General features: G+C 49.7%; 1 protein-coding gene across 11 annotated transcripts in view; it reads left to right on the top strand.

Annotated features, from left to right (window-relative positions):
- LOC144690556 (kazrin-like) overlaps positions 1-27629 on the top strand; it is a 536288-nt gene that overhangs the window by 335776 nt on the left and 172883 nt on the right. For 9 of the 11 annotated variants that reach the window (XM_078558154.1, XM_078558155.1, XM_078558157.1 and 6 more), the window contains one exon: positions 16639-16830. In XM_078558154.1, the coding sequence (XP_078414280.1) occupies positions 16639-16830 (192 nt within the window). Of the gene's footprint in view, positions 1-1540; positions 1663-16638; positions 16831-27629 lie in introns of those variants that run through there. The other 2 variants (XM_078558164.1, XM_078558163.1) reach the window with 1 other exon arrangement.

The following is a 27629-nucleotide window of genomic DNA, read 5'->3' as shown; positions in this document are numbered from 1 at the left end:
GGAATTCTCCCCAGTATCCTGGAAAACATCTATAGAATACAGGAAAGGAGGCCATTCAGCCCATTGTGGTCCATGCCATCTCTCTACAAGTGCAATTCACTTAGTGCCACTCCCTACCTTTTCCCTGTAGCCCTGCAATTCTTTTCTCTTTGACCTCAACTGGACTATTGCATCCATTTCTGGACACCACACCTCAGAAAGCATATGAAGACATTAGAGAGATTCCAGGGATGAGGAAGTTTTCAGTTATGTCAAAAGATTGGAGAAGTTGCTCCTTCCAGAAGAGAAGGTTGAGAGATTTGTTAGAGGTATTCAAAACATGAGGGATCTAGCCAGAATAAATAGGGAGAAACTGTTTCTATTGGTGGAAGGATCGCGAACCAGAGGGCAGAGATTTAAGGTAATTGCCAAAAAACGCAATGGCGACATGAGGAAAAACCTTTTCACGCAGCGAATGGTTAGGATCTGGAATGCACTGTGTTGTGGAAGCAGGGTCAACTGAGGCTTTCTAAAGGGAATTGGATTATGATCTGAAAAGAAAAAAATTACAGGGTTACAGGGAAAAGGCAGGGGAGTGACACTAGGTGAATTGTTCCATCAGAGAGCCAGCACAGACATGACAGGCCGAATAGTCTCCTCCTGTGCTGAAACGATTCTATGATTCTTATCCAATTCTCTTTTGAAGGCCTTGATTGAATCTGCCTCCACCACACTCTCAGATGGTACATTCCAGATTTTAACCACTCACTGCGTAAAATCCCTCAACCAATGTCACTTAGAAAAACAGGTTATCTGGTTATTGCTATTTGTGGGACCTTGGTATGCACAAATTGGTTGCCATATTTTTGACATTACAACAGATATTACATTTTAAAAATACTCAATTGGCTACAAAACAGTTTGGGACATCACGGTTGTGGAAGGTGCTATACAGAAGTAAGTCCTTTGTTTATATTAGCCTTGCTTTAATCCAGATTCCCGGATACTGGTGCCAGTACTCTACCTACCAGTGTTTAATTCTGCCAGTTCCACAAAACCTGGGACCATGAGCCTGCTGCCAGAATTATTCAGTTGTGTTTAACCATGCACCCCAAATCTATAATTAAATCCAGATTGAATGCAAAAGCATCTTCGCCCTCTGAGGCTGGGCTTAAATGGTGCTCGGTAACTGTGGTGAGAATGCTAAGTGGCTGCAGTTATCAGTGAACTGGTGTTTGTGAGAGCTCCTTTTGAGAAATAAAGATCAACATCACCTGGGTGAAGAGCAGCCTGGAACATGAGACAAAGAGACAGGTTGTGGGATCCAATTACCAGCACTAAAAATGTCTGAATTAAGAGGGGGGGGGGCACCCCCGAGGTGCCAGCTGTAGCCAGTTCAGAGCCATCAGATCTTCTGTGTAACACTAGACCAAGAGTTAATGCTGAGAGAAAAAAAATCTCCAAACTTTTCACCGCCTCCCATGACGACATGCTGGAGTATAGAGAGCAAAACCTGCTGGGGGGGGGTGGGGGAGTCAAATTCCTGCCAGCACAGGTAAAGTTCAACCAGTTTCCTCCTGAACTGGGAGGAGCAGAGTGAGATTGAGAGAAGCAGCAGCCGCAGCAGCAGAGGGAAACCTTCAATACAACACACATTGACCATGAAGTCAGACAGGGAAGACTGTAAGTGTAGCTTGTTTGTGTTGGAGGATTATTTTTCGGTTCGGGTGTTTGAAAGCAGAGCGTTTGCAGGCTGCGTTTGTGTGTATGTGTTAGTCAGAGGAGCAGGTTCCAGCCACCGGCCCAGGCGGTGAGCATGGCAACCGAGTGCAGGGCCTGCTCCTGGGTGTCAGCCTGTGCCTCCAGCCTCCTCTCTTACTCTGGGCAGCTGGGCTCAGGTAGTTTGCTTTACCTCGCACTGAACCTGTCACCTTTCCTGCCGTCACTCGGCCAGTCACTGCAGGAAATCCATTTGTTTTCTTTTACACCGGCTGTGAACTTGAGTCCCCAATTACATCTCATCTGCCTTTCCCCATAAAGGTTGGAACAATTCTGGGTTGGGGTTGTCGGGAGGAATCTGCCAGAGTTCCTGGTTCTTCTGCCGAGTATTAGGAAAAGGCCATTCAGCCCCCTTAACCTGTTCCACCCATTCAGAGCTGACCCGTAGCTTAACTCCATTTCCCTGCCCTTGCTTATTCAGATGTAAAGGCACTATAAATGCAAGTTTTTTTTTCATAATCTTGCTCCCCCCTGCAGCTTTTTGTGGGAGAATCCCAGGTTTACTACCCTTTACCTGGGGGTAATTCACCCTCTGTGTGGATTGCTTCCTGACGTCAGCTCTAAACAGCTTGGCTCTAATTTTAAGGTTATGCCCCCTTGTTCTGGACTCCCCCCACCAGAGGAAATAATTTATATCTATTGATCCTATCTGTGTTTTTAATCGTCCTAAACACTTCAATTAGATCCTCTTCCTCCATCTTCTATACTCAAGGGAAATCAAGCCTGGCCTTTGCAACTTGTCCTTGTGTTTTGACCTTTCTAGCCCTGGTATTATTCTGATCACGATCCAGTGACCTTTGCCAAAGAGAAAAGTGTGTGATGAAGTTGGTGAACAGGATTGGTCATGGCTGTGATGCCATCTGTGGTTAAATAGTCCTCTGATGCTGTCTAAGCTTACATGTGAGGTATTGGGACAGTGGTGGGGGTGTTGGTTTGGCTGGTGTGGCTAGCAATTGTGGGACTTCCCCTGGAACATACAAGAATGTCAAAAGACAATGTTATTAATTTGGGGGAGGCTTATAGAAAGGAAGGAGCTGCTTTGATCTTGTGTGTTTTTAAATGTATATGAGAGACAACTCAGCAAAGGGCTGGGGGTCGAAGAGATGGAGAGTCTACTACTTGTAGAAAGCATCCTACATGTTGACATACAGTTTAGTGAACATGTGAGAATTTCCTGCAGTTTGTCAGCTTAACCCTTAAAGGGGTGAGGTAGTGCTGTGTTGTCCAATACAAACTCATCCCTTTAAGGGTTAGCCTGATATGAGCTGGAGGAAGTTTCACATGTTTGTTGAGCTGAGTTGATGTAACAGATGTACTTTGAGCTCTGGTGCCGTTGCTGAATGTGTGGTTATACAAATGGTGGTTTCAATCTGTCTGGCCATTGTGCTGTGGCACTTTCATTCTGTTGTAAAGTTCTTGTGTATAAGAGCACAGGACCATAAGGAACTGGAAGGCAGATTATTGCCTCTATGTTGATAATATCTGGGAATTTACCACGTCACTTACTCACTTTTATGTACATGGTAATTCATTTTTTTAAGCACAAAATATTACACATGATTATTTACAGGAATAGACAGTGCAAGTAGATTTTATGAATTTTTCCCTTCCAGTGCAGAGTTTCACATGATAGGGTTGTGTATCAGGAGTCTAGGGTGGCTCTTGTTATGCTCCACACCATGTCTATGAGAAGGAGAAACATCATGCAGGTTCACCGCCCGCGTTCCTAATATGATTTCTGCTGTGCAAAAGTTTCTAACAATACTAATTCATAAAATAAACCCATATGCTGGGTTTAGGTTATTGGTAAAATGATTGTTAAACATTTTCCCATTGCTCGGTCCTGCCCTGGGCATGCATTGTTCCACTAAATCTTTCAGTTGATCCCAAGTGGCTCAGTTGGAGGAATGCACCATCCAGCATGGTGGTCAACTGTTTTGACAAGAAGGAAAGGTTCCAAGTTTTCAGAGCAACCCCATGCAGTCAGAATCCCCTCCCTTATGCTATTCATAGGCACAATAACGATCTTCTGAAGCAGTGGTTTTCAAGGTGTGGTCCGCAGACCTTTGGTCGTCTGCGATGGTTTGTCATGTGGTCCACTGGCTGATCCAAAACATAAGTCGCTGGTGCGCAATGCCACAGTCAAGGCCATGTGAGAGAACAGGCCAAAACCCTCATCCCCCCCACTCCCATAGCATCATACACCCAGACTGGCTCCTGATGCAGCATTAGTCATAAGCGCAAGCAACGTGAATAAATAATTTACCTATGATATTTGAAAAAAAAATGCATAAATTTATTACATTTAGTAAGGAAAAAGCAGCAAAATATTTATATTTTCCATAAATGCCCATTAATTCTGATAAGTTTTTTGCGCTGGTCAACTAAGTGGGTGAGGTAGGACCGGTAGGTGGCCCGTGGGGTCTTTTGCCCAGCCTCAGTCCCAAAGGGCTGAGGGTTGGGCCGTTCCCAGAAGGGGATGTGATCTTTGGAAAACAAAAGGCTTTGGCTAGAACCTGTGCCGTGTTCAGCTCTGCCAGATACAGGCAATGCTGAATCCTGGAGCACAGTGCTGACACTGACTTAACTCGAGGGACAGGGGAAACCTTCACCCTGTGTCAACTTTACTCTGGGAAAATATCACCACAATTGATGGAGCATCTACAACCCTCCGGGGTAGACAATTCCAAAGGTTCACAATCTTTTGAGTGAAGAAATTTCTCCCCATCTCTGTCCTAAATAATCAACCCCTTATCCTGAAACTGCCCCCTTGTTCTAGATTCTCTAGGCAGGGGAAACAATGTCTCAATGTCTACCCTTTTAAGCCTCTTTAATAATCTTGAATGTTTCAATGAAATCATCTCTCATTCTTGTAAACTCATGCGAATGTAGACCCAATTTACTCAGCCCTTTATTATAGGACAATCCTCTCTTCCCTGGACCAATCTACTGAACCTTCGCTGTAATTATAGCTAATGCAAGTATATCCTTGCTTAAATGGAGACTAAATGTTTTTTTTAATTCATTCACGGGATGTGGGCTTCGCTGGCTGGGCCAGCATTTATTGCCTAGTTGCCCTTGAGAAGGTGGTGGTGAGCTGCCCTCTTGAACCGCTGCAGACCATGTGGTGTAGATAGACCCACAGTGCTGTTAAGATGGGAGTTCCAGTATTTTTACCCAGCAACAGTGAAGGAACGGTGATATATTTCCAAGTCAGGATGGTGAGTGACTTGGAGGGGAACTTCCAGGTGGTGGTGTTCCCATCTATCTGCTGCCCTTGTCCTTCTAGGTGATGGCGGTCGTGGTTTGGAAGATGCTGTCTAAGGAGCCTTGGTGAATTCCTCCAGTGTATCTTGTAGATGGTACACACTGCTGCAACTGTGCGTCAGCGGTGGAGGGAATGAATGTTTGTTGATGTGGTGCCAATCGAGCGGATTGTTTTGTCCTGGACGGTGTCAAGCTTCTTCAGTGTTGTTGGAGCTGCACTCATCCAGGAAAGTGGGGAGTATTCCATCACATTCCTGACTTGTGCCTTGTAGATGGTGGACAGGCTTTGGGGATTCCTAGCCTCTGACCTGCTCTTGTAGCCACAGTATTTATATGGCTAGTCCAGTTCAGTTTCTGCTCAATGGTAACCCCAGGATGTTGATAGTGGGGGATTCAGTGACGGTAATGCCATTGAACATCAAGTGGTGATGGTTGGATTATCTCTTGTTGGAGATGGTCATTGCCTGGCACTTATGTGGCGTGAATGTTACTTGTCAGCCCAAGGCTGGATATTGTCCAGGTCTTGCTGCATTTGGGCATGGACTGCTTCAGTATCTGAGGAGTCATGAATGGTGCTGAACATTATGCAATCGTCAGCGAATATCCCCACTTCTGACCTTATGAAGTAAGGAAGGTCATTGATGAAGCAGCTGAAGATGGTCGGGCCTAGGACTACTCTAAGGAACTACTGCAGTGATGTCCTGGAGCTGAGATGACTGACCTCTAACAACCACAGCCATTTTCCTTTGTGCTAGGTATGACTCCAACCAGTGGAGAGTTTTCCCTGTGATTCCCATTGACTCCAGTTTTGTTAGGGCTCCTTGATGCCACACTCGGTCAAATGCTGCCTTGATGTCAAGGGCTGTCACTGTCGCCTCACCTCAGGAGTTCAGCCCTTTTGTCCATGTTTGAATCAAGGCTGTAAATGAGGCCAGGAGCTGGGTGGCCCTGGTGGAACCCAAACGGGGCATCAGTGAGCAGGTTATTGCTAAGCAAGTGCAGCTTGATCGCATTGTTGATGACCCCTTCCATTACTTCACTGATGATTGAGAGTAGACTGATAGGGCGGTGATTAGCTGGGTTGGATTTGTCCTGCTTTTTGTGTATAGGACATACCTGGGCAATTTTCCACATAGCCAGGTAGATGCCAGTGTTGTAGCTGTACTGGAACAGCTTGGCTATGGTGCGGCTAGTTCTGGAGCAAGTCTTCAGTACTCTTGCCGGATTGTTGTCAGGGCCCATAGCATTTGCAGTATCCAGTGTCTTCAACCCTTGATATCACGTGAAGTGAATCGAATTGGCTGAAGACTGGCATCTGTGATGCTGGGGACCTCCGGAGGAGGCCAAGATGGATCATCCACTCGGCACTTCTGGCTGAAGATTGCTGCGAACGCTTCAGCCTTTTCTTTTGCACTGGGCTCCTCCATCATTGAGGATGGGGATATTTGTAGAGCCAACCCCTCCATTGAGTTGTTTAATTGCCCACCACCATTCATGACTGGATGTGGCAGGACTGCAGAGCTTAGATCTGATCCGTTGGTTGTGGGATCACTTAGCTCTGTCTATCACTTGCTGCTTATGCTGTTTGGCACGCAAGTAGTCCTGTTTTATAGCTTCACCAGGTTGGCACCTCATTTTTAAGTATGACTGGTACTGCCCCTGGCTTGCCCTCCTGCACTCTTCATTGAACCAAGGTTGATCCCCTGGCTTGATGGTAATGGCAGAGTGCGGGATATGCTGGGCCGTGAGGTTACAGATTGTGTTCAAGTATAATTCTGCTGCTACTGATGGCCCACAGTGCCTCATGGATGCCCAGTCTTGAGTTGCTAGATCTGTTTGAAATCTACCCCATTTAGCATGGTGGTAGTGTCACACAACATGCTGGACGGTATCCTCAATGTGAAGGCGGGACTTCATCTCCACAAGGGCTATGCCGATACTGTCATGGACAGATGCATCTGCAGCAGGCAGGTTGGTGAGGATGAGGTCAAGTATGTTTTTCTCTCTCGTTGGTTCCCTCACCACCTGCCGCAGCCTAGCAGCATTTAGAACTTGGCCAGCTCGGTCTGTAGTGGCGCTACCGTTAAAGTCCCTCCACCCAGAGAACATTCTGCGCCCTTGCCACCCTCAGTGCTTCCTCCAAGTGATGTTCAACATGGAGGAGCACTGTTTCATCAGCTGAAGGAGGGCGGTACATGGTATTCAGCAGGTTTCCTTGCCCATGTTTGACCTGATGCCATGAGACTTTATGGGGTCTGGAGTCGATGTTGAGGACTCCCAGGGCAACTCCCTCCCTACTGTATATTGCTGTGCCACCACCTCTGCTGGGTCTGTCCTGCCGGTGGGACAGGGCATACCCAGGGATGGTGATGGTGGAGTTTGGGGCATTATCTTTAAGGTATGATTCTGTGAGGATGACTATATCAGGCTGTTGCTTGACTAGTCTGAGAGGCAGCTCTCCCAAACTCCCAGATGTTCATAAGGGGGACTTTGCAGGGCTGCGATTGCCATTGTTGTTCCCAGTGCCTAGGTCAATGCTGGGTGGTTCATCCGGTTTCATTCCTTTTTTGTGTGTGTCTTTGTAGTGGTTTGTTACAACTGAGTGGCTATTTGAGATTTTAGTCCCTTGAGTTTCTCCAGTAGTTTTCCTCTGCTGAGAGTACCTCAATTTCCTCACTTTTATTAGCCCCTAGGTTGCCCCTTCAACTAAGATGCTTAGGAAGGCTGGGTCAGGATTGTGATGCCAGTGGTTTTCCTGGTTGGGACAGGCTAAAGGCAACTGCATCCTTGGAATGATCCAGGCACCATATGGTTGGCTATCTCCTGGCGTTAACCTGACTGGAACTGGTGACCATGGAGGTATCACATTGGTAAAGTGGTTTGTGATGCTCAACTCATGTCCTTCCCACAGGTGACCTGTAACCATATACATTATGGTCTTGACTACCAAGGATTCTACAGTGACCACCAATGCCAGATCCTGTTGTAATTTTTTTCCCCTGTTCAGTCAGGCTACATTGGACCCAGACTGGCAATGTTTTGGAGGTCCTGAGAATGAGGATGGAGTCAGGGTAGTGCCAGTGAAGGGGCTCTAGTTGGATCAGTCCACAGCACAGTTCTATTCTCCAATCTTCAGAGTCAAAGTTTGTTCTCCCTAAGCACAGTGACCCTTCTGTATTACACAGGCAGATGGAGTCATTATTATAGAAGTCCTCATGATGAATAACCAATCTCCATCCTGTCCTCAACCAGCATCTCCTCACAAACCTTCCAGCAGGATCTGCCAGATGGTGAGAGGCGTGAATGTTTCATCTCACCCCTACTCTGAGGACCCTGAGACCAGTGGAGACAACATCTGACAGGGCTGTGAAACCTTTGAGGTTAAATAGAAAATCAAAATCCTTTAATTGGACTGACATGAAGAATAACACCTTGGATTTGACCTGGGGAGTGATGGTAGATGGTGAGCCAATGTCTGTCAAACTAACTGTACTTGGGCAAAAACCAAGGTCTCTAGGAGAGGACAGGAGACTGAAAACTAAAACAGAAAACTTCCCCAAAATTAGACTGGTAGTTTCTGCTTTTGTTGTTGTTTGTTTCCAGTGAACAAAAGGCAGATTTGGAAAGCATCTTATCACATTCAAAACATTTTATGTACAATGAACCGCCTCCAGGTGCCGTGGTTATGTAGATGAGCAAAGCACGTCATAAAAAGCATCACTGCCTTCGTAAATGCAAGTCTTTTTTTTACTGCTCTGTCAGCCTAGATTTTATACTCAAACCCTTGAACCCACAGCATTCTGACAGAAATTGCCAGCACTGAGCGCTAAGCTTTAATATCAGCATTCGACTGATTTTCAGGGATGTGTAATTTCTCGTTTGATTATTCAAAGTTTCTAGAGTGCAAATCACAGGAGCAAAATTCAAGGAAACGTGATAGCCAACACTTCAGCTTTACATGGCAGTCTCTCTCAATGTGAATGTGTGGGTGTCACTTTACATTAATTGTGATTACTTGGCAAAACCTTACAACAAAATTGAGCTCCCCATGGACATTCAAAACCAAATATTTGCAGATTAGAATTTACCTACCCACCCTTTTTATTGTTGGAATATCACATTGGGTCACAGCACGAGAGAGGAGAAATGAAAGAAGCTTTTGCCCTGGTGAAAGGCCACATCAAATACACAACTCCTTCTCTCCCCCTCTCCTTGCCCCCTCCCCTTCCCACAGGTTCCCTTGGTCTTGTGAGCCTCTGCGACAAAAGATACCACCTTTGCCAGACTGATAAACACACAAGCCACAATTTTAACTTGATCAGCCATTTTACACCCTGCCCGATTGCATTCTTCTTAGACTTTAATGGGCTGTAAATTGGGTATCTGTCCCGAACCAGCCCATTCCCAATTAATGGGTTAGGTTAAAATCTTCTCCTTTCTTGCTTTCTTGCTTGCTTCCTTGCTTTCTTTCTTTCTTTCTCACGCTAGCGCGCACTCCCTCTCCCTCGCTCGCGCGCTCCCTCTCCCTCGCTCGCGCGCTCCCTCTCGCTCGCTCGCGCGCTCCCTCTCCCTCGCTCGCGCGCTCCCTCTCCCTCGCTCGCGCGCTCCCTCTCCCTCGCTCGCGCGCTCCCTCTCCCTCGCTCGCGCGCTCCCTCTCCCTCGCTCGCGCGCTCCCTCTCCCTCGCTCGCGCGCTCCCTCTCCCTCGCTCGCGCGCTCCCTCTCCCTCGCTCGCGCGCTCCCTCTCCCTCGCTCGCGGGCTCTCTCCCGCTCGCTCGCGCCCCCTCTCTCCCGCTCGCTCGCGCCCCCTCTCTCCCGCTCGCTCGCGCCCCCTCTCTCCCGCTCGCTCGCGCCCCCTCTCTCCCGCCCGCTCGCGCCCCCTCTCTCCCGCCCGCTCGCGCCCCCTCTCGCCCGCCCGCTCGCGCCCCCTCTCGCCCGCCCGCTCGCGCCCCCTCTCGCCCGCCCGCTCGCGCCCCCTCTCGCCCGCCCGCTCGCGCCCCCTCTCGCCCGCCCGCTCGCGCCCCCTCTCGCCCGCCCGCTCGCGCCCCCTCTCGCCCGCCCGCTCGCGCCCCCTCTCGCCCGCCCGCTCGCGCCCCCTCTCGCCCGCCCGCTCGCGCCCCCTCTCGCCCGCCCGCTCGCGCCCCCTCTCGCCCGCCCGCTCGCGCCCCCTCTCGCCCGCCCGCTCGCGCCCCCTCTCGCCCGCCCGCTCGCGCCCCCTCTCGCCCGCCCGCTCGCGCCCCCTCTCGCCCGCCCGCTCGCGCCCCCTCTCGCCCGCCCGCTCGCGCCCCCTCTCGCCCGCCCGCTCGCGCCCCCGCTCGCTCGCGCCCCCTCTCGCCCGCCCGCTCGCGCCCCCTCTCGCCCGCCCGCTCGCGCCCCCTCTCGCCCGCCCGCTCGCGCCCCCTCTCGCCCGCCCGCTCGCGCCCCCTCTCGCCCGCCCGCTCGCGCCCCCTCTCGCCCGCCCGCTCGCGCCCCCTCTCGCCCGCCCGCTCGCGCCCCCTCTCGCCCGCCCGCTCGCGCCCCCTCTCGCCCGCCCGCTCGCGCCCCCTCTCGCCCGCCCGCTCGCGCCCCCTCTCGCCCGCCCGCTCGCGCCCCCTCTCGCCCGCCCGCTCGCGCCCCCTCTCGCCCGCCCGCTCGCGCCCCCTCTCGCCCGCCCGCTCGCGCCCCCTCTCGCCCGCCCGCTCGCGCCCCCTCTCGCCCGCCCGCTCGCGCCCCTCTCGCCCGCCCGCTCGCGCCCCCTCTCGCCCGCCCGCTCGCGCCCCGCTCGCCCGCCCGCTCGCGCCCCCGCTCGCTCGCGCCCCCTCTCGCCCGCTCGCTCGCGCCCCCGCTCGCTCGCGCCCCCTCTCGCCCGCTCGCTCGCGCCCCCTCCTCTCCCCCCCCTCGCGCCCCCTCCTCTCCCCCCCCCCGCGCCCCCTCCTCTCCCCCCCCTCGCGCCCCCTCCTCTCCCCCCCTCGCGCCCCCTCCTCTCCCCCCCCTCGCGCCCCCTCCTCTCCCCCCCTCGCGCCCCCTCCTCTCCCCCCCTCGCGCCCCCTCCTCTCCCCCCCCTCGCGCCCCCTCCTCTCCCCCCCTCGCGCCCCCTCCTCTCCCCCCCCTCGCGCCCCCTCCTCTCCCCCCCCTCGCGCCCCCTCCTCTCCCCCCCCTCGCGCCCCCTCCTCTCCCCCCCCTCGCGCCCCCTCCTCTCCCCCCCCTCGCGCCCCCTCCTCTCCCCCCCCTCGCGCCCCCTCCTCTCCCCCCCCTCGCGCCCCCTCCTCTCCCCCCCCTCGCGCCCCCTCCTCTCCCCCCCCTCGCGCCCCCTCCTCTCCCCCCCCTCGCGCCCCCTCCTCTCCCCCCCCTCGCGCCCCCTCCTCTCCCCCCCCTCGCGCCCCCTCTCCCCTCCCCCCCCTCCTCTCCCCCCCCTCGCGCCCCCTCCTCTCCCCCCCTCGCGCCCCCTCCTCTCCCCCCCCTCGCGCCCCCTCCTCTCCCCCCCCTCGCGCCCCCTCCTCCCCCCCCACTCCCCCCCCCACTCCCCCCCCCACTCCCCCCCCCACTCCCCCCCCCCACTCCCCCCCCCCACTCCCCCCCCCCACTCCCCCCCCCACTCCCCCCCCCACTCCCCCCCCCACTCCCCCCCCCCACTCCCCCCCCCACTCCCCCCCCCCACTCCCCCCCCCACTCCCTCCCCCCCCCACTCCCTCCCCCCCCCACTCCCCCCCCCACTCCCCCCTCCCCCTCTCTCGCGCCCCTCGCCCCTCTCTCGCCTCCCTTGCTTCTCTCTCGCCTGTCTCTCTCTCTCTTTCACCCCACCTCTCCCCCGCAGACATGCACACAGTTCATGTCATGCTATAAGCACACAGATCGGGCTCTGTGTTATGTTCATGTACTATTTGTTAGTCTCTGGGCTCAGAAAGATGCAGCAACGATCGTACCAGCAAAGGGGAAAGGGAGATTGCCATGCACAGGTCACAAGTCTCAGGTTGACCACTGCTCTCCCATGACCTCAACTTTGACAGGTATTTAACTGGACGCAGCCTGTATCCAAATATCCTTCGCAAATGGTGCTGCTCTTATGGGCAGCAGGGGCATGGCGGGTACATGCAGAGATTGTCTGCTCGTGTACAAACAGCCAAGGTACAGCCACCTCAGTAATCCTGCGGCCCTGACCTTGGCACGAGGTAAAGGTCATGTGACTAAAGTGTCTCCACGGTCAGTATCCTCCCCGACATCCACAGCAAATATTCAACCAAAGTTAAACATTACTTTTCTCGTTTATGAAAAAGGCTATATACTCCGTCCCACTTCATTCTTGACTTCTGTCCTCAGCCTCCTGCTCTCTTCTAATGAAGCTCAGTGGAAGCCTGAAGAACTGCATCTCATCTTTCGATTAGGCATTTTAAAGTCTTCTGGATTCAACATAGAATTCAACAAATTCGGTTCATGACCACTGCTCCCATTTTTTTTGGACAGCAGGTGCTGGTAATGATTCTGCTGTTCACATGTTTTGTATCTTCTCCCATTATCAAGAGTCATGAATCTTGGGACTTCTCTACCCCAGAGGGTTGTTGATGCTCCATTGTTGAAAACTTTTATGGCTGGGATAGACAGATTTTTGGTGCCTAGGGGAACCAAGTGATATGGGGAATGGGCAGGACAATGGAGTTGAAGCCCAAGATCAGCAAACGATCGCATTGAATGGTGGGCAAACTGGACGGGCCATATGGTCTACTCCTGCTCCTACTTATTGTGTTCTTGTGTGCCATCTCATTTTGCCTTGTACCATTATCGCTTTTATCATTTCATAGCTCTTCTGCCTTCCACCTTATCACAGACCTCCACCTTATAACGGACCTTCCCTCTGCACTTGTCCAGGCCCAAAACCTGTTACATCTGTAATATTTTCCTGTTCTGGTGACAGATTATCGACCTGAAAGATAACTCTGGTTCTCTCTCCACAGCTGCTGCCTGAACTGCTGAGTCTTTCCACCATTTTCTATTTGTTACTGTCTCATTCGTCTACTGGAGTTTTCTTTTGAAATCAAAAAGAATTCCTGTTTCAACACTGCGGATCAGACGTTTAGGCCGGTTTGAAAGAAAGACTTGCTTTTATGGAGCATCAGCATGGCCTATGTTGCTCTATGATCAGTGAAGTACTTTTTATGAAGTGCAGCAGCCAATTTGTCCACAGCAATGAGATAATGAATAGATATTGATGTTGCTTCAGGAATAAATAATTGCTAAGAGTCTGGGGAGAACTCGTCTACTCTTATTCGAAATAGTGCCTTTTCCACCCACCTGAGGGGGCAGATGGGGCCTTGGTTTATCATCTCATCCAAAAGATTGCACCTCTGACAATGCAGCACTCCCTCAATACTACACTAGAGTATCAACTGAGGTTGTGTGTTCAAGTCTATGGAGTGGGACTTGAACCCACGCCTTTCCAACTCAAGGCAAGAGTGCTACCCACTGAATGACAGCTGATGTGTGGAGCCCGGTTACTCATGAATCTTTGGCAGGCAGTTGTGTTTTTCATTGTTCACTGCTAACACCTTAAAAAATTCTTTTTACTTGCTGAAGATTCCCATGAGCCCTGTGCCTTTCTGTCCTAATTTTTGCTCCCATTATAAACTGGAAAGCTGTGATTCCCACAGCTATTACTGAGGGAATCCATTGCTGCAGTTTAAATTTCAAATCAAACTCTGGGTCTCTGTCAGCAGCTGTTCATAAGGTACAATTGTCAATATCAATAGAAGATCGAATAGAAAGTTGCCTTCTTGAAGCCACAGGGTTTATTTTAGTAGCTCTGCTTTGGTATTGAACCACAGCTTATTAGCTCAACTTATTTGAATTTCTTTTGGAAGTTCCTGGGCTGCTATGCTCTGGGGGTGGGGGAGCTTGGTGGTGGGACTGGGTTGAGGAGAGAAAGTGGCAGTTTAGTTAACCACAGACCCCAGTACTTGATTTTGGATTTGGGCGTGGGTAAAGGGGTTGATTTTAAAGATGTAGGTTTTGTTGTATGGCGCTTTGCTTCTCCCAGCTCGCGTAAAATTAATGACGTTCTATGTCTTGTCCCTATTTGACATTTCCCAGCTATTATACTGTTCTGATCCAGTGACTCAGGCAGGATGAGACCTTGATGGGTGGGAATGTCAGCCGTGATGGTCCATTTCACTCCGTCAGTCACCTCCAATCAATCTGCTGACAATGCTGCATCCATTCAGACTGGAGGGAGTTGGGCCTTTGATTTTCTTCCCATCCCCTCATTTGGCTCTGCCCTTTAATTGGAAAATTTACAAAATTTTTAACACTCAGGTTTTGATAGACCGATATGTGCATTGATATAGCGCCTTGTTATATTGTTAAAACCTCTCGGAATGTTTTGCACAGTGGTGTAGTTTTACATGCAGTAACTAGCATTCTGTTGTATGGAACTGCAGCAGTCCCTTTGAATAGCCTATCAATGCTCACGCATGAACAACTGCCAATTAAGTGAGGTCCCATTGGCTGCAATCGAGGGGAGACAAAGACAGATGTTTGGCAAGAGTGAAAACCATAGATGTGACTAGACTAGGGACTTTCTCTCTGTTTTCTCTTCTTCAGATTTCTCTCTCGTCTTCCTCCCCTGGAGATAGTGGGGATCGTTTTAAGTTTGTGCCATTATGTGTAACAGGCAATATCAGTCCAGCTGCTCATCATACATAGAATCATACAGCAAAAGAGGATGCCATTCAACCCATAGTGCTGTGCCAGCTCTTTGAAAGAGCTATCCAGTTAGTCCCACTCCCCTGCTCTTTCCCCATTGCCCTGCAAGTCTTTCTTCTGTGAGTGTTTTTCCAATTCCCTTTGGAAGCAACTATGGAATCTACTTTAAGTCAGCGCATTCCAGATCACAGCACTTTGATGTATCTCTCCTGATAACAGCTCTCCCAATTTTCATTTCCGTTATCTCATTGTAGGGGTGGGGAGTGCAGTGTGCATTATTTTGAGGTGGAACCACCTTCTGCTAGTATAGCCACTGCACCTCACCAATGATCCCTAGTAGATTTTTGGAACTTCCTGCTGGCCAAGCTCGGCAAGTCTGACAAGGACCCTGTGTTCAATTTTAGTCGTTGAAGCTCAAGGGAAGTATCCAAGGCCAGAACTGGTGCAGGGAAAGTCCTCAGCTCTGATCCTTAGTTGGAACAAATCTCATATTCCTTACCTATAAAAGGTGAATGAGAGGAGGCTATGTCAATGCAAATAACGTACTAGGTGGAATACTAAAGGCGAATCCTGCAACACTATGTAAAAGTTTTAAGGAGAGGCTTAAAGAAGGGAAAAAAAAGTAGAGGCAGAGGCTGCCAATGGCGGAGCAAAAAAAAATTGGAGATGTGAAGGTCACAATTGGAGGAGTGCAGAGATTTGGGAGGGTCATAGAGCTGGAGAAGGTTACAGGGATAGGGATGGATGAGGCTATAGTGGGATTTGAATACAAAATTGCTGAGCGGGAACCAATGCATGTAAGCAGGGTTGTGGGTGAACAGGACTTGGTGCGAGTTAGGATACGGAGAGCAAAGTCATGGGTGAGTGGTAAGTGGGAGGCCAGCCTAGGGAACAATAAGTCTGTAGCCAGTGAGGAAGTAACAGGATCTGAATTGGCTGTGATGCCAATAACCTGCCAATGCTCACATTCCAGACTGTTATAAAATGGAACGCTAGTCAGCAATTCTGTGTATTAGCTGCAGTTTACTGCATGTTGTATATCTGTTGTGTATATATATATCTGTTGCATATAGTAATCCAGACACCCAGGGTAGTGCTTTGGGGACCAGGGTTTGAATGCCGCCATGGCAGATGGTGGAATTTGAATTCAATAAATATCTGGAATTAAAAAGTCTAATGACCATGAAACTATTGTCGATTGTTGTAAAAAGCCATCTGGTTTGCTAATGTCCTTTAGGGAAGGAAATTTGCTGCCCTTACCTGGTCTGGCCTGCATGTGACTCCAGACCCACAGTAATGTGGTTGACTCTTAAATGTCCTCTGAACAAGGGTAATTAGGGATGGGCAATAAATGCTGGCCTAGCCAGTGATGCCCACATCTCCTGAATGAATTTTAAAAATCTGAAATTAGTGGCATGGCATCAGCACTGCCCCAGCTCTTCATGTGAACTTCCTGCATTCCCACTCGACATGCACATGACAGAAAGCTTTACAGATGGCCACATGGATTCATATTAAAAGTTTTGCTTTCAATTTCCAAATGAACAGTGACAATGCCTGGTAGGCTGGAGGATACAGATTCAGTAGTAGTCTTCAGAAGGGAATTGGATAAATGTCTGAAGGAGAAAAGAATTACAGGGTTATGGGGAAAAAGCAATGGAATGGGGCTAACTAGATTGCTCTTCGAGCCAGAAAAGAACGGCCTCCTGTGCAATTCTAAAGTATAGTTCAGTAATGAAGGGACAGTTTGTGTCGGTCATTGTTGGAAAGAAGTTTCTTTTTCAGTTGGAGATCCTTGATCAGAGTTTGAGGTGTTAACCTGCCTTTTCCTCACCCTTCACCATCACCCCCCTCCACCCTGCCCTCTCCAAACCCAATGGGCTTGCAGTGCTTTTTCCAGAGCTGTCTGTCTGATGCTAGGTGTGTATTTGGTTTGTTGACAGTGCTTCTACGTGAGGAGGTTTCCCAACTCCAAGAGGAGGTGCAGTGGCTGAGACAGATGAAGGAAATGCTGACAAAGGAGTTGGAGGATTCGAATGCAGGGAAATCGGCTGAGATCCTGTCGGTAACTGAGCTGAAAGTGCAGCTTGCTCAGAAGGAGACCGAGCTGGCCCGAGCCAAAGAGGCCCTACAGGGTGAGTAGAACAGCTGTGCATTACAATGGAATATTGGAACTCACATTAAATGTGTACCTGGCTTCCAACTTTCAGTTCAGCAAACCATTTGCAGTAACTTATACTGTCCCAGGTTTGATTTCCAGGTCGTGCAGAATTAGCTGATCCGAGCCAGGGCGGTAGTCGGAGTACTGTTGTTAGCTTTTAGTGTCCATGGAGGAAGGACAATGTATCGGGGTTCACTCTCCTGGTTACTGTCCAGTGACTGCATGACTGTGTGGGAATCCAGCTTAATTGTTATGCACTCCGAGGTCAAAAAGCCACCCAGCACTCATTGTGCAGGCCATGACACGCAAGATGCCAACCTGGGTGGAGCTCACCCCAGCAAGGAGTTAATGACTTCAGGAGAGGACATAGCAACGCATGTGCGAAGGGGAAGGTGTGCAATGCAGTTGTGAGCCAGGCTGGGACACTCACTTACACTTATTTTGTGTTTAACTGAAAACATGAATTTTTCAAGCCAAAGAATATTGGCTGTAGCTATTTTATGCTAACTCCACATTATTGTGATTCTTTACAAGTGGGAATGTGACACTTAGTTTCTGTATTTATCAGTCTGTAGTGGCATTATTAGGAACAATAACCTTGTCACGAGAGGAATTGGTAATTGTCCATCTGTTGAGCTCCGATATTTGCCTATAGCTTCACTGATCCAATGTTGACCTTTTTACTGCAAATTCAGGTGGGAGAGGGTCGAATTCTGAGAACAGTTGCTTGTGGTTGTGGCCTCCCAGCACCAATGCCCTTACCCCAATGAACAAAAAATTCAACCAAATAATTGTGAAAGCAATCCATCTTCTTATGTTGTTACTATGGAACCTGAAGTTCTCTCAGTAAAGAGTGTGGGGGCTGGTGAGAAGTATAGCCCAGGAAAGCCTCAAGTTACTTCTCTGGTCTGTGCTGCAATGGCAGATATTAACCAGGTAAGTAAAATTAGGCATAGCAACTATGCAAGCAGGGGAGGAAAAATCAACTGGAGTTGAGATACTTGCTCTAGCCAAGCTGTTCCAGTACAGCTACACTGGCATCTACCTGGCTATGTGAAAAATTGCCCAGGTATGTCCTGTACACAAAAAGCAGGACAAATCCAACCCGGCCAATTACCGCCCCATCAGCCTACCCTCGATCATCAGTAAAGTAATGGAAGAGGTCATCAACAATACTATCAATCAGCACTTGCTTAGCAATAACCTGCTCTCTGACTCCCAGTTTGAGTTCTGCCAGCTCCTGACATCATTACAACCTTGGTTCAAACATGGATAAAAGAATTGAACTCCAGAGGTGAGGTGAGAGTGACTGCCCTTGACATCAAGGCCTCATTTGACTGAGGGTGGCATCAAGGAGCCCGAGCAAAACTGGAGTCGATGGGAATTGGGGAAAACTTTACACAGATTGGAGTCATACCTAGCACAAAGGAAGATGGCTGTGGTTATTGGAGGTCAGTCATCTCAGCTCCAGGGCATCACTGCAGGAGTTCCTCAGAGTAGTGTCCTCGGCCCAACCACCTTCAGCTGCTTGATCAATGACCTTCCTTCTGTCATAAGGTTAGAAGTGGGGATGTTTGCTGATTGCCCAATGTTCACCATTCGCAACTCCTCTGGTACTGAAGCAGTCCATGTCCAAATGCAGCAAGACCTGGACAATATCCAGGCTTGGGTTGACAAGTGGCAAGTAGCTTTCGCACCACACAGGTGCCAGGCAATGACCATCCCCAATAAGAGAAAATCTCACCATCACCCCTTGACGTTTAATGGCATTACAATCGCTGAATCCCCCACTATCAACGTCCTGGGGGTTACCAGTGACCAGAAACTCAACTGGACTGGCCATATAAACACTGGCTACAAGAGCAGGCCAGAGGCTAGGAATCCTGTGATGAGTAACTTGCCTCCTGATTCCCCAAAGCCTGTCCACCGTCTACAAGGAACAGGTCAGGAATGTGATGGAATATTCCCCACTTGCCTGGATGAGTGCAGCTCCAACAACACTGAAGAAGCTTGACACCATCCAGGACAAAGTAGCCCGCTTGATTGGCACCATATCCACAAACATTCACTCCCTCCACCACTGACGCACAGTAGCAGCAGTGTATACCATCTACAGGATGCACTGCAGAAATTCACCAAGGCACCTACGACCACCACCATCTAGAAGGACAGGGGCAGCAGATAGATGGGAACACCACCACCTGAAAGCTCCCCTCCAAGTCACTCACCATCCTGACTTGGAAATATATCACCATTCCTTCACTATCGCTGGGTCAAAATCCTGAAACTCCCTTCCTAACAGCACTGTGGGTGTACCTACACTACATGGACTGCAACAGTTCAAAAAGGCAGCTCACCACCTTTTCAAGGGCAGCTAAGGATGGACAAAAAATCATGGCCCAGCCAGTGAAGCCCACACCCTGTGAATGAATAAAAAAAGTATGTGTGTGTGTGGACATAGGTTTGTGTGCATGTCTATATATAGCTATTGGTTAAAAAAAGGTCCAGCTACAATGCTTCCCATGGTTCAACATCACACCCACTCCCACTGTCTTAAGAACTCCATGAAGAGTACCTGTGAGCACTAATTGCCTATGGAACTATACTCTTACAAGAGTCAGCGCGTTCAGAAAAAGAGCAGGAAAAGTTAGTGATTTTGTTTTTTAAACAGTGTGGCAGGCACAAAAGGTGGCACATTTGAAGGCACTGTTGCCAATTCTCCAAGTTTTTTTGTGCTTTGTCTGCACAAGGCAGCAAAAACTCAACTCATCAGAGACTTACTTGTGGGAGGATGGTGGGAAATAAATTGAAGTACTTCTTCTGAGAGCCACCTTCTCCTTTAATCGCCAATGATGTCTGTACTTAATGAGACAATCTCCTAATTTATTTTCTCTTTATGGAAAAAGGTTCACAGGAACCTAAAAGTAGGGAGATTCAGTTTGATCGCATTTGTTACTTCAAGGAGACATTCCTGGCACTTGGGATAGTCAGGCCCATGCAAATATTCATCCAAAAACTTAGTTTGTGAATTTAATGAAGAGCTGACTTTTTCTAGAACAAAAGAAGCAGTCTGAACCAGTGCAAAATCTAACAGGATAGAACTGGATGTCCAGCAGCATACTTTTATGGAATTCTGTGCAATAACTTGGACTGAAATCATTGAAGTTCATATGGATCAATTGAGACAGTATGGTTTATGGAGTGGGACTTTCTCAAGAGGGGAGTGCTGATTGATAGCACTGCTAATGCTACGTAAATAGAAGTTGTTGTTCTAACTAGTTTTCTCTTTTCCTCTCCTGAAGGCATTGACTCATGCTGGGATTTTACTCTGTGACTTCCAAACACTTTCTAGGACCATTGCAAGACCACAAGTGTCATTGAACTAGTTAACCTTGGGAGGGGTGGCAGGTGGTGGGGATCACAGCCAAGCCAGAACCTGTACTCATACACCTTTTCAAAAGTGTGTGCAAGCAAGCAGGATCAGGAGCAGGAAACCTAGCTGATTTTTCTCCCCAAGGCACTTCACAGGAGCATTATAAAACAAAATGTAACAGCGCGCCATGACCAAGAGCTTGGTCAAAGAGGTAGGTTTTAAGTGTCTTAAAGGATGAAAGTGAGTTAAGGTGGTGTAGGAAACGTATTCCAGAGCTTAGGGCCTAAGCAATGGAAGAAATGGCCACCAGTGGTGGAGAGATTAAAATTGGTGATACTCAAGAAGCCAGATACTTCAAGGGTTGCGGGGCTGGAGGAGAGCCCAAAATCCAACTAGTTGTGTGCAACTGTTTAGGAGTGTGTTGCCTCAGCCTTTCTCCATGCTGCGGTCCCTGATTCAGTAGCAGCTGGCGGGAGTCTATCTAAAATTCTGGGTATGCCCCTGCTTTGCAGTGTGATCTTGATTTCCTTTATTGGCTGCAGTGTTGCCAATCCACCCTTGGGTTGCCACAGAAAGTCACAAGAGTGACAGTGGATCAAGAAGCCTGGGCATATCCGCCATCATCCAGGAAGCTCTTGGCTGACAGCTGGGTTTACTGAAGTCTTTTAACACCACACACAATCAATGCAAGGCTTTAAAAGCAAATTGATCCCATGTGGCTGCAAATCTATTTGTTTTCATTTCAAAATATAAGTAGCTAGCTGTAGTTAACAGCAAGTTATTGGGCTATGTGATTATACAAATATCTGTTCCTGGTCAAATTCTTTCCTTGTGTTCCCTGTATTTTATGCTGTTAACTAGTGACAGTCTGCAACTGAAGGCAGTATTTCACACTGAATATACTTCCACAGCTCGCCAGCTACTTCATCCAGATAACCATTCTTTATATGCGTTCAATTAGTGAATACCAATGGGGTATTTGTCCAGAGGGAACATAACCAACTCAACCCTATCCTCCCCACACACATGCATTGTATAGAAGAGCTAACTTGATAAACTGGGACTGGAAAACTAAGTTTTTTTTTTCTCCCTCCCTGCCACACGCCACCCCTCTCTCCGCCCCCTACCCGTCACCCCCAACCTTAGAACAGGGCACTGAGGCCAAATGTGTCTTCCCAGCTGAGATCAACCAACTTACCGCAGACTAGGAATTTAGCCTGAAACCTTAACTGTGCGTATGGTGCAGGTGCTGGTCTGTGGCCCCTAATCCTTCGAGGAAGCTCAAATAGAAATGTTAAAGGAAGAAAAGGAACTTTGCTGATGTAAAAACATCTATTTTTGTTTCCCCAGTGGGCACTGCACTGTGTAACAGCATGATGAGATATAGGGTCATATGTGGCATCTTCTAGTAATGCTGTTGGGATAGGCTGATTTATCTCAGTAGACTTCCAACCTCCAAATCCAGGAGATGGAGCTGAATTAACATCAGTATCTACAGCAATGAACCTCCAGCAAACTTTTTATTTCAACAGTGTGAGTGTTGCTTCAGCTCCCTCACACACTATCCATCTGAAAACAGGCAGTGTCTGTAATAAAGCGGGAGGAAAACAAATACCAAAATTGACATGGCCAATTTGACACGTTGCCTTTCTTTGCGTGAAAATTGATTATCAGGACTAAATTTGAGGTTTATCAGTGCAGTACAACAATAATCTAGTTCACATGTATTCAGAAGAGGAAGATCCAGGCTGATCAACATCCTCAACTTCCTTTTTCAGGAAATGACAACCCAAGTAGACTGTGGTTAGGTCTATTAGCCCTGTGATGTGTGTACCTTAAACTTTCGAAAGGTCAAGGTAAAGTTTCGAGTGGAAGGCTATTAGTTAAACTTGATGCTGGTGGGGATTCAGGGTGAGTGAGAATGGCTTAGAAATTGGCTGAAGGGTAGAAAACGACAAGTATTCATTAATGGTATTCAATGATGTGGGAGGGGTGGCGGGGAATACTGAATTGGTGGGGAGGGAGCCTAGGCTTAATGTTGAGACCATGACTGATTCTAATTTACATAAATGGCCTAGATTGAGGAATTCGCAGCAAATTAACCCACTTTGTAGATGATGACAAACTAAGAGCCGCAGTGAATTTAGAGGAGGCACCACAGAAACTACGAATGATTTGTATAAAATGTGGTTGGTCAGAACAATAGAAGTTGAAATTTAATGCAGTCAAGTGTAAAGCACTGCATGTAAGAAGAAAAAGGTAAGCAGCATACATACTCAACATGGCCTCAACATTATGCACAGCGTTGAGAGGGGCCTCAATAGACCCGAATGAGAGCAAAATAGTGTGCAATGACGTCGGGTGAGCGTCTGGACCTCATCACGCACTCATGCGATATTTCGCTCGGTGAGTGCCGGAACAGTGCCCGCCATTAAGTGGCCACTTAAGGCACAGGAAAAACGGGCAGGCAGCCAGCCAGCCAATGTTTTCAAAAACCTCATCCAAGGACAGGATAAAAAGGGTTAGCAGCATTTCCAGTGTGAGGAGTTTTGAAGATGGTTTGCAGCTGGTTGCTTATTGGTACTTGGCAGCTTCACTTCTGTTCGGGGCTTCATTCTTAGCATTTCCAGGATTCATTTCAGGAATCATTGCTGCCTGCCAGGCCCGCGGAGGATTCAGACAGTGTGGACCCTTCCAGGTATCAGACAGCCCTCCCTTACCCTGGTAATGGGGATCGAGGTCTCCACTGGAGGCACCTCCTCTGAGGAGGAAGAGAGGGGTAGAAGGGACAGGAGGCCTGGTGTCCCTATACAGCTTCCTGGGGAGGGACCTGTGGATGGAGAGGTGCAGCCACAAGGGGCGCAGGGCCAACAGGTAGTCCAAGGTGGATGGGGCTGTAGAAGATGCCACTACCCTGCTACCAGGATTTACAGGCTGCGATGCAGCTACCTCAATATGTCCAAGGTGCAATGCCAAAGGAGGCTCCACCTCTCGAGGGAAACCATGACCTCCATTTGCCAGATGATTGGTCCTGAGATCAGTTCTAACTGTGAGTGGACACCCCATGCCAGCGGCTCTGAAAGTCACAGTCACAGGCCTCAACTTCTTTGCCTCCGGCTCTTTCCAGGGCTCAGTGGGGGATCTGTGTGGAGTCTCCCAATCAGCTGTCCACAGTTGTGTCAGGCTGGTGTCAGAAGCTCTGTTCAGGTGGGCACTGACCTTTATTCTTTACCATATGGATGAGGCCAGCCAAACTGAGTGAGGCTTTGCAACGATTGCTGGGTTCCCCCACGTCCAGGGTGCCATTGACTGCACACGTAACTATCAAGTAGCCAGCGGGTCAGCCGGGTGCCTTCGTCAACAGAAAGGGATTCCACTCCATGAACATACAGATAGTGTGACCACAGGATGCAGATTCTGCAAGTCTGTGCAAGGTACCCTGGCAGCTCCCATGATGCTTACATCTTGAGACACTCCCAGGTGCCAAGACTCTTCAGTGCTCCAGCCCGACTGGATGGATGGCTGCTGGGTGACAAAGTCTATCCATTGAAGAGGTGGCTCGTGATGTCTCTCTGCCATCCAGGAAAAAAGGCAGAGAGGTGTTACATTACGAGTCATGCCTCCACAAGGGCGGTGGTAGAGAGGACCATAGGTCTTCTCAAGATGTGCTTCCAATGCCTGGAACTTTCAGGGGGAGCACTACAATACCCCCCAGAGCGGGTGTCACTGATCATGGTCGCATGCTGCACACACCACAATCTGGCACTCTCAAGGTGGGGACCCACTGGAGGAAGAGGATCTTGAGGCAGCTGCACAGGCTACAGATGATGAGACCAGTAGTGGGTCCGACGATGAGCACGGTGAGGAGAATGCTGAGTGCGTGGAGCCAGACCTCGGTAACATGCAGGGAGACTAGGGATGCCTTGATCCAATGCTCCTTCAGCTAGGTTACAAACGATCAGCTTCAAACGTATGCCAGGACTGCCACCTCCATCCTGGATGTCTGAAAGGACCCTTTCATTTGAACACAAAGAACACTCAGTGCCTGTGCAATAAAGTTCAGAGACACCTACGTCTAGCATTACATACTGGCGTTCCCTGCATCAATGAAATAAAAAGGTGAAGCATACTGAGGCCATGAAGACAAAAACAAATTTAATAATCTTAACAGAAATGTTTCTGGTGTTCAAGATCGGACCAGCATACATAAAGTTAACAAAAACTAATTCTTGTGCTCATGGTGCCTTTAACTTACGTTTGCGATTGCTACGTCTAGGTGTTTTCCCCCCCCGCTTGCTGGCACCAGAAATGGAGACAGCCTGTTGACTCTGCTGTCTTGTTGGCCTTGATGACCTTGGCGGTCGTCCTCTGGCCAGTGGAGCCTGTGCTGGCCCTGCCTGGGAGGGAGCGGGTAGTGTCATGGCTGGCATCACCACAGCCTCATCAGATACCATGGTCACTGGCGGAGGAGCTGCTGCCCTCATCCACAACACCCTGAGAGGAGCCCGTGGAGACGACAGGCAGCTCATGGGCCAACGTGAGGTCCCTCCGGACCTCCCTGCACACCATTGATGGATGAGCACCTAGCTGGGATACTGGGTGCCTCATCCATCTCCCACGCTGATCACCTGAGGTCAGTGTCTGTGTGAGGGCTTGCAGATCTGAGCGCGACCCCAGGAACCCCTCATTCCGCCCCTGGATCTGCTTCTCTGAGAGTCGCCACTTTCCCAATGGAGGAGGCAGTGCGCTTGGCCATGACGGTCAACGCAGTGATCACGCTCTGCATGGACTTCTCCATCATGGTGACCATGGCATGCATACCCTCATGAATCTCTGCCACATCCTTCCAGACATCTCACTGGACATCCAGCATCTGCCACCTAATAGGCAACTCCAGAAGCTCATCATCAGCCTTCGACTGAGCATCGTCCTTTTCCCCAGCTGTCCTCCGACTGCCGTGGCCCTGGGCACTCTCTGCCTCCGCTTGCATCTCAAGCAATTGTGAAGTGCCCTCACCAAGGTGCATCAATATATTAGCCGCCGCTCTAATGCCCACTGAGGTGCTGGCATCTGCGCTAATGCCTGGTTCAGAGAGCAGGTGTGACGCAGGTGCAAATGACGCCCAGTGTTCCTCCAGTGTCAGGGGTGGCCCTTCGGGGTCCGGAGATCTAATGCCTGCTGGCAAACCTAAAAGGGAGAAAATGGACATGTTAATAGTTAAAATCATCACACTGTCACTGTGCATGCCAGGCACCCTGGTGAGATAATGGAGAGCTACATCATGGTGTCTTCATTTTCCAATGATCAGTGGGGACTCCAGGTTTGAGGCTCACATCAGTGAAAAGACTACACTAGAATGGTTGCACAAGCTGAAATTCTCACCTCTGTGCACAGAGGTGCCTTTGCCTGGCACCCCAGCCTCTCCATACCTGGTTACACGTGGGGCTTGCTGGCTCTCAAGTTCCAGGTCATCTTGCTCTTACCTCAAAAAGAATAGGAGGGTCTCCGCTGGTCCACAACTTGTCTAAATTGTTGTGGACAGTCTTCTCTTGAAACAACAGAGAAGCATTGATTAGTCCGCTCTGTACATGCAGCGCCATTGCAACCTGGGAAACCCCAGCTGAGGAGCACTTGAGCAGGGCACTTCTGAGTCGTGGCCCTCGAGCCTCAAGGCACTCAATCCAAGCAGCCAGGACTCTCCCCCTTGGCCAGCGCCGGTGTGACTGACAGTTGGCACTCAGACCCTAGCACCCCTGAGATCCATGAGGGGATGGCCAGACAACACATTTACACACTGACCCCTGCCAAATGGCACTCGCCCTTCCTGAGCGCAGCAGGTCATTGAAGCACTTTCGGCACTGCACACAGGAGTGCTGTTTGACTGCTGACCAGCACTGCAACCTCCTCTCTTGGTGAGGTGCGGTGGCCTCCCCCTCCCATCCCTGGGGTCAAGGGTGTCCCTCCTGGTGGCCACCGCCTCCCAGGAGGACAGCGAGGCACTCATCAGAGAAACAGGGGACTGTGTGCCTGCCCGACCTGCCCTCCTGCCTGTCATGTCCAGCTGCGCTCGGGGCCCATCGTGCCAGCTCAGGGAATGTCCTCCATGGCAACCTTCCGGGGCTGCCCGGTGCACTTTTAAACCAGCTGCCAGGTCGCCATTGGACCCGGCGGCCAACAAGCACCCGCACGCCCCTTCCCAGGCAGTGCAGAGCTGCATTTCATGCCCTAATTGACCCGCCAGCATGAAATTGCGGTTGGGGCCCGATCGCGGGCGGCAGTCCGTTTCGCAGCCGCTTCAGGGCCCCCCCTGCCCAGTGAAGGGAAAATCCTGCCTATGGGAACACCAATACCTGGAAGTTCCACTCCAAGCCACTTATCATCCTGACTTGGAAATACATCGCCATTCCTTTACTGTGGCTGGGTCAAAATCCTGGAACTCTCTTCCTGATAGCACTATGGGTGTATCTACACCACATGGACTGCAGTGGTTCAAGAAGGCAGCTCACCACCACCACTTCTAGAGCAATTAGGGATGGGCGATAAATGCTGACCTAGCCAGCGATGCCCACTTCTCAATAATGAATAAAAAAATACTCTGCTACACAATGGGCTTGAAAATCAGGAGAAATGTATAAAGGGTGGCTGAATTGATATTGCCCATTATACGTTGTTGTCCAAAGTCAAGATTACCCCCAAAGAGTAATCAATGTGTGGAATAGATTTCCAAGAAGAGCACAGGAGCAAAATCCCTGGAATCATTTAAGAAACATTTGGATACTATAGTGGGGAGGGAAGGTTTGAGGGTGGTTGAATTAAGATGGGCTGAACAGCCTTCCTCATCCATAATTATCTCGTGATAGTATGAAGCGTGATTGGAGTGTCTTTTTTTAAATGCCACACTACTTTTTTGTAACTAAATACTGAGGCGCTTCTGCTTAATGGTCAGGTCAGTAGATATTCAGTGAGTATGGTACTGAGCCATACAGACAAGAAAGGTTCCCCAGTTCCATCCTTGGTCTGTGCTGGACCAGTGTTTGGAGACCCAACACCGGTGGGCTAGAGAGGAGCTGCTGCTGCTGATTCCTAAGCAGAGTTGCCACTATACCCTCCCTCCTGGGTGTCGATGTGAGGTTGGCAGGTCCAGGCTGCCATGACTTCATAAAATCGCTGAATGTTTTCCAGCACTGAAACCGGCCATTCAGCCCATCAAACTGGTGCCAGTATTTTTCCTCCTATCAGCCATTCTCCTTTTCACCCCATATGATATTGAATATTTGTGTCTCTCAAGCAACTGTTATTCCTTTTTAAAACAATTGAATGGTTGTTTGTAGCAGACAATTCCAGATTCCAAACACCATCTTTCTAACCTCCATTTTCATACCACTTATGGTTATCTTAAA

The sequence above is a fragment of the Cetorhinus maximus genome, chromosome 15 (genome assembly GCF_964194155.1).
Source record: "Cetorhinus maximus chromosome 15, sCetMax3.hap1.1, whole genome shotgun sequence".
Classification (NCBI taxonomy): Eukaryota; Metazoa; Chordata; class Chondrichthyes; order Lamniformes; family Cetorhinidae; genus Cetorhinus; species Cetorhinus maximus.
The sequence above is the reverse complement of the archived record's forward strand: the minus strand, read 5'-3'. Positions and strand labels throughout refer to the sequence as shown.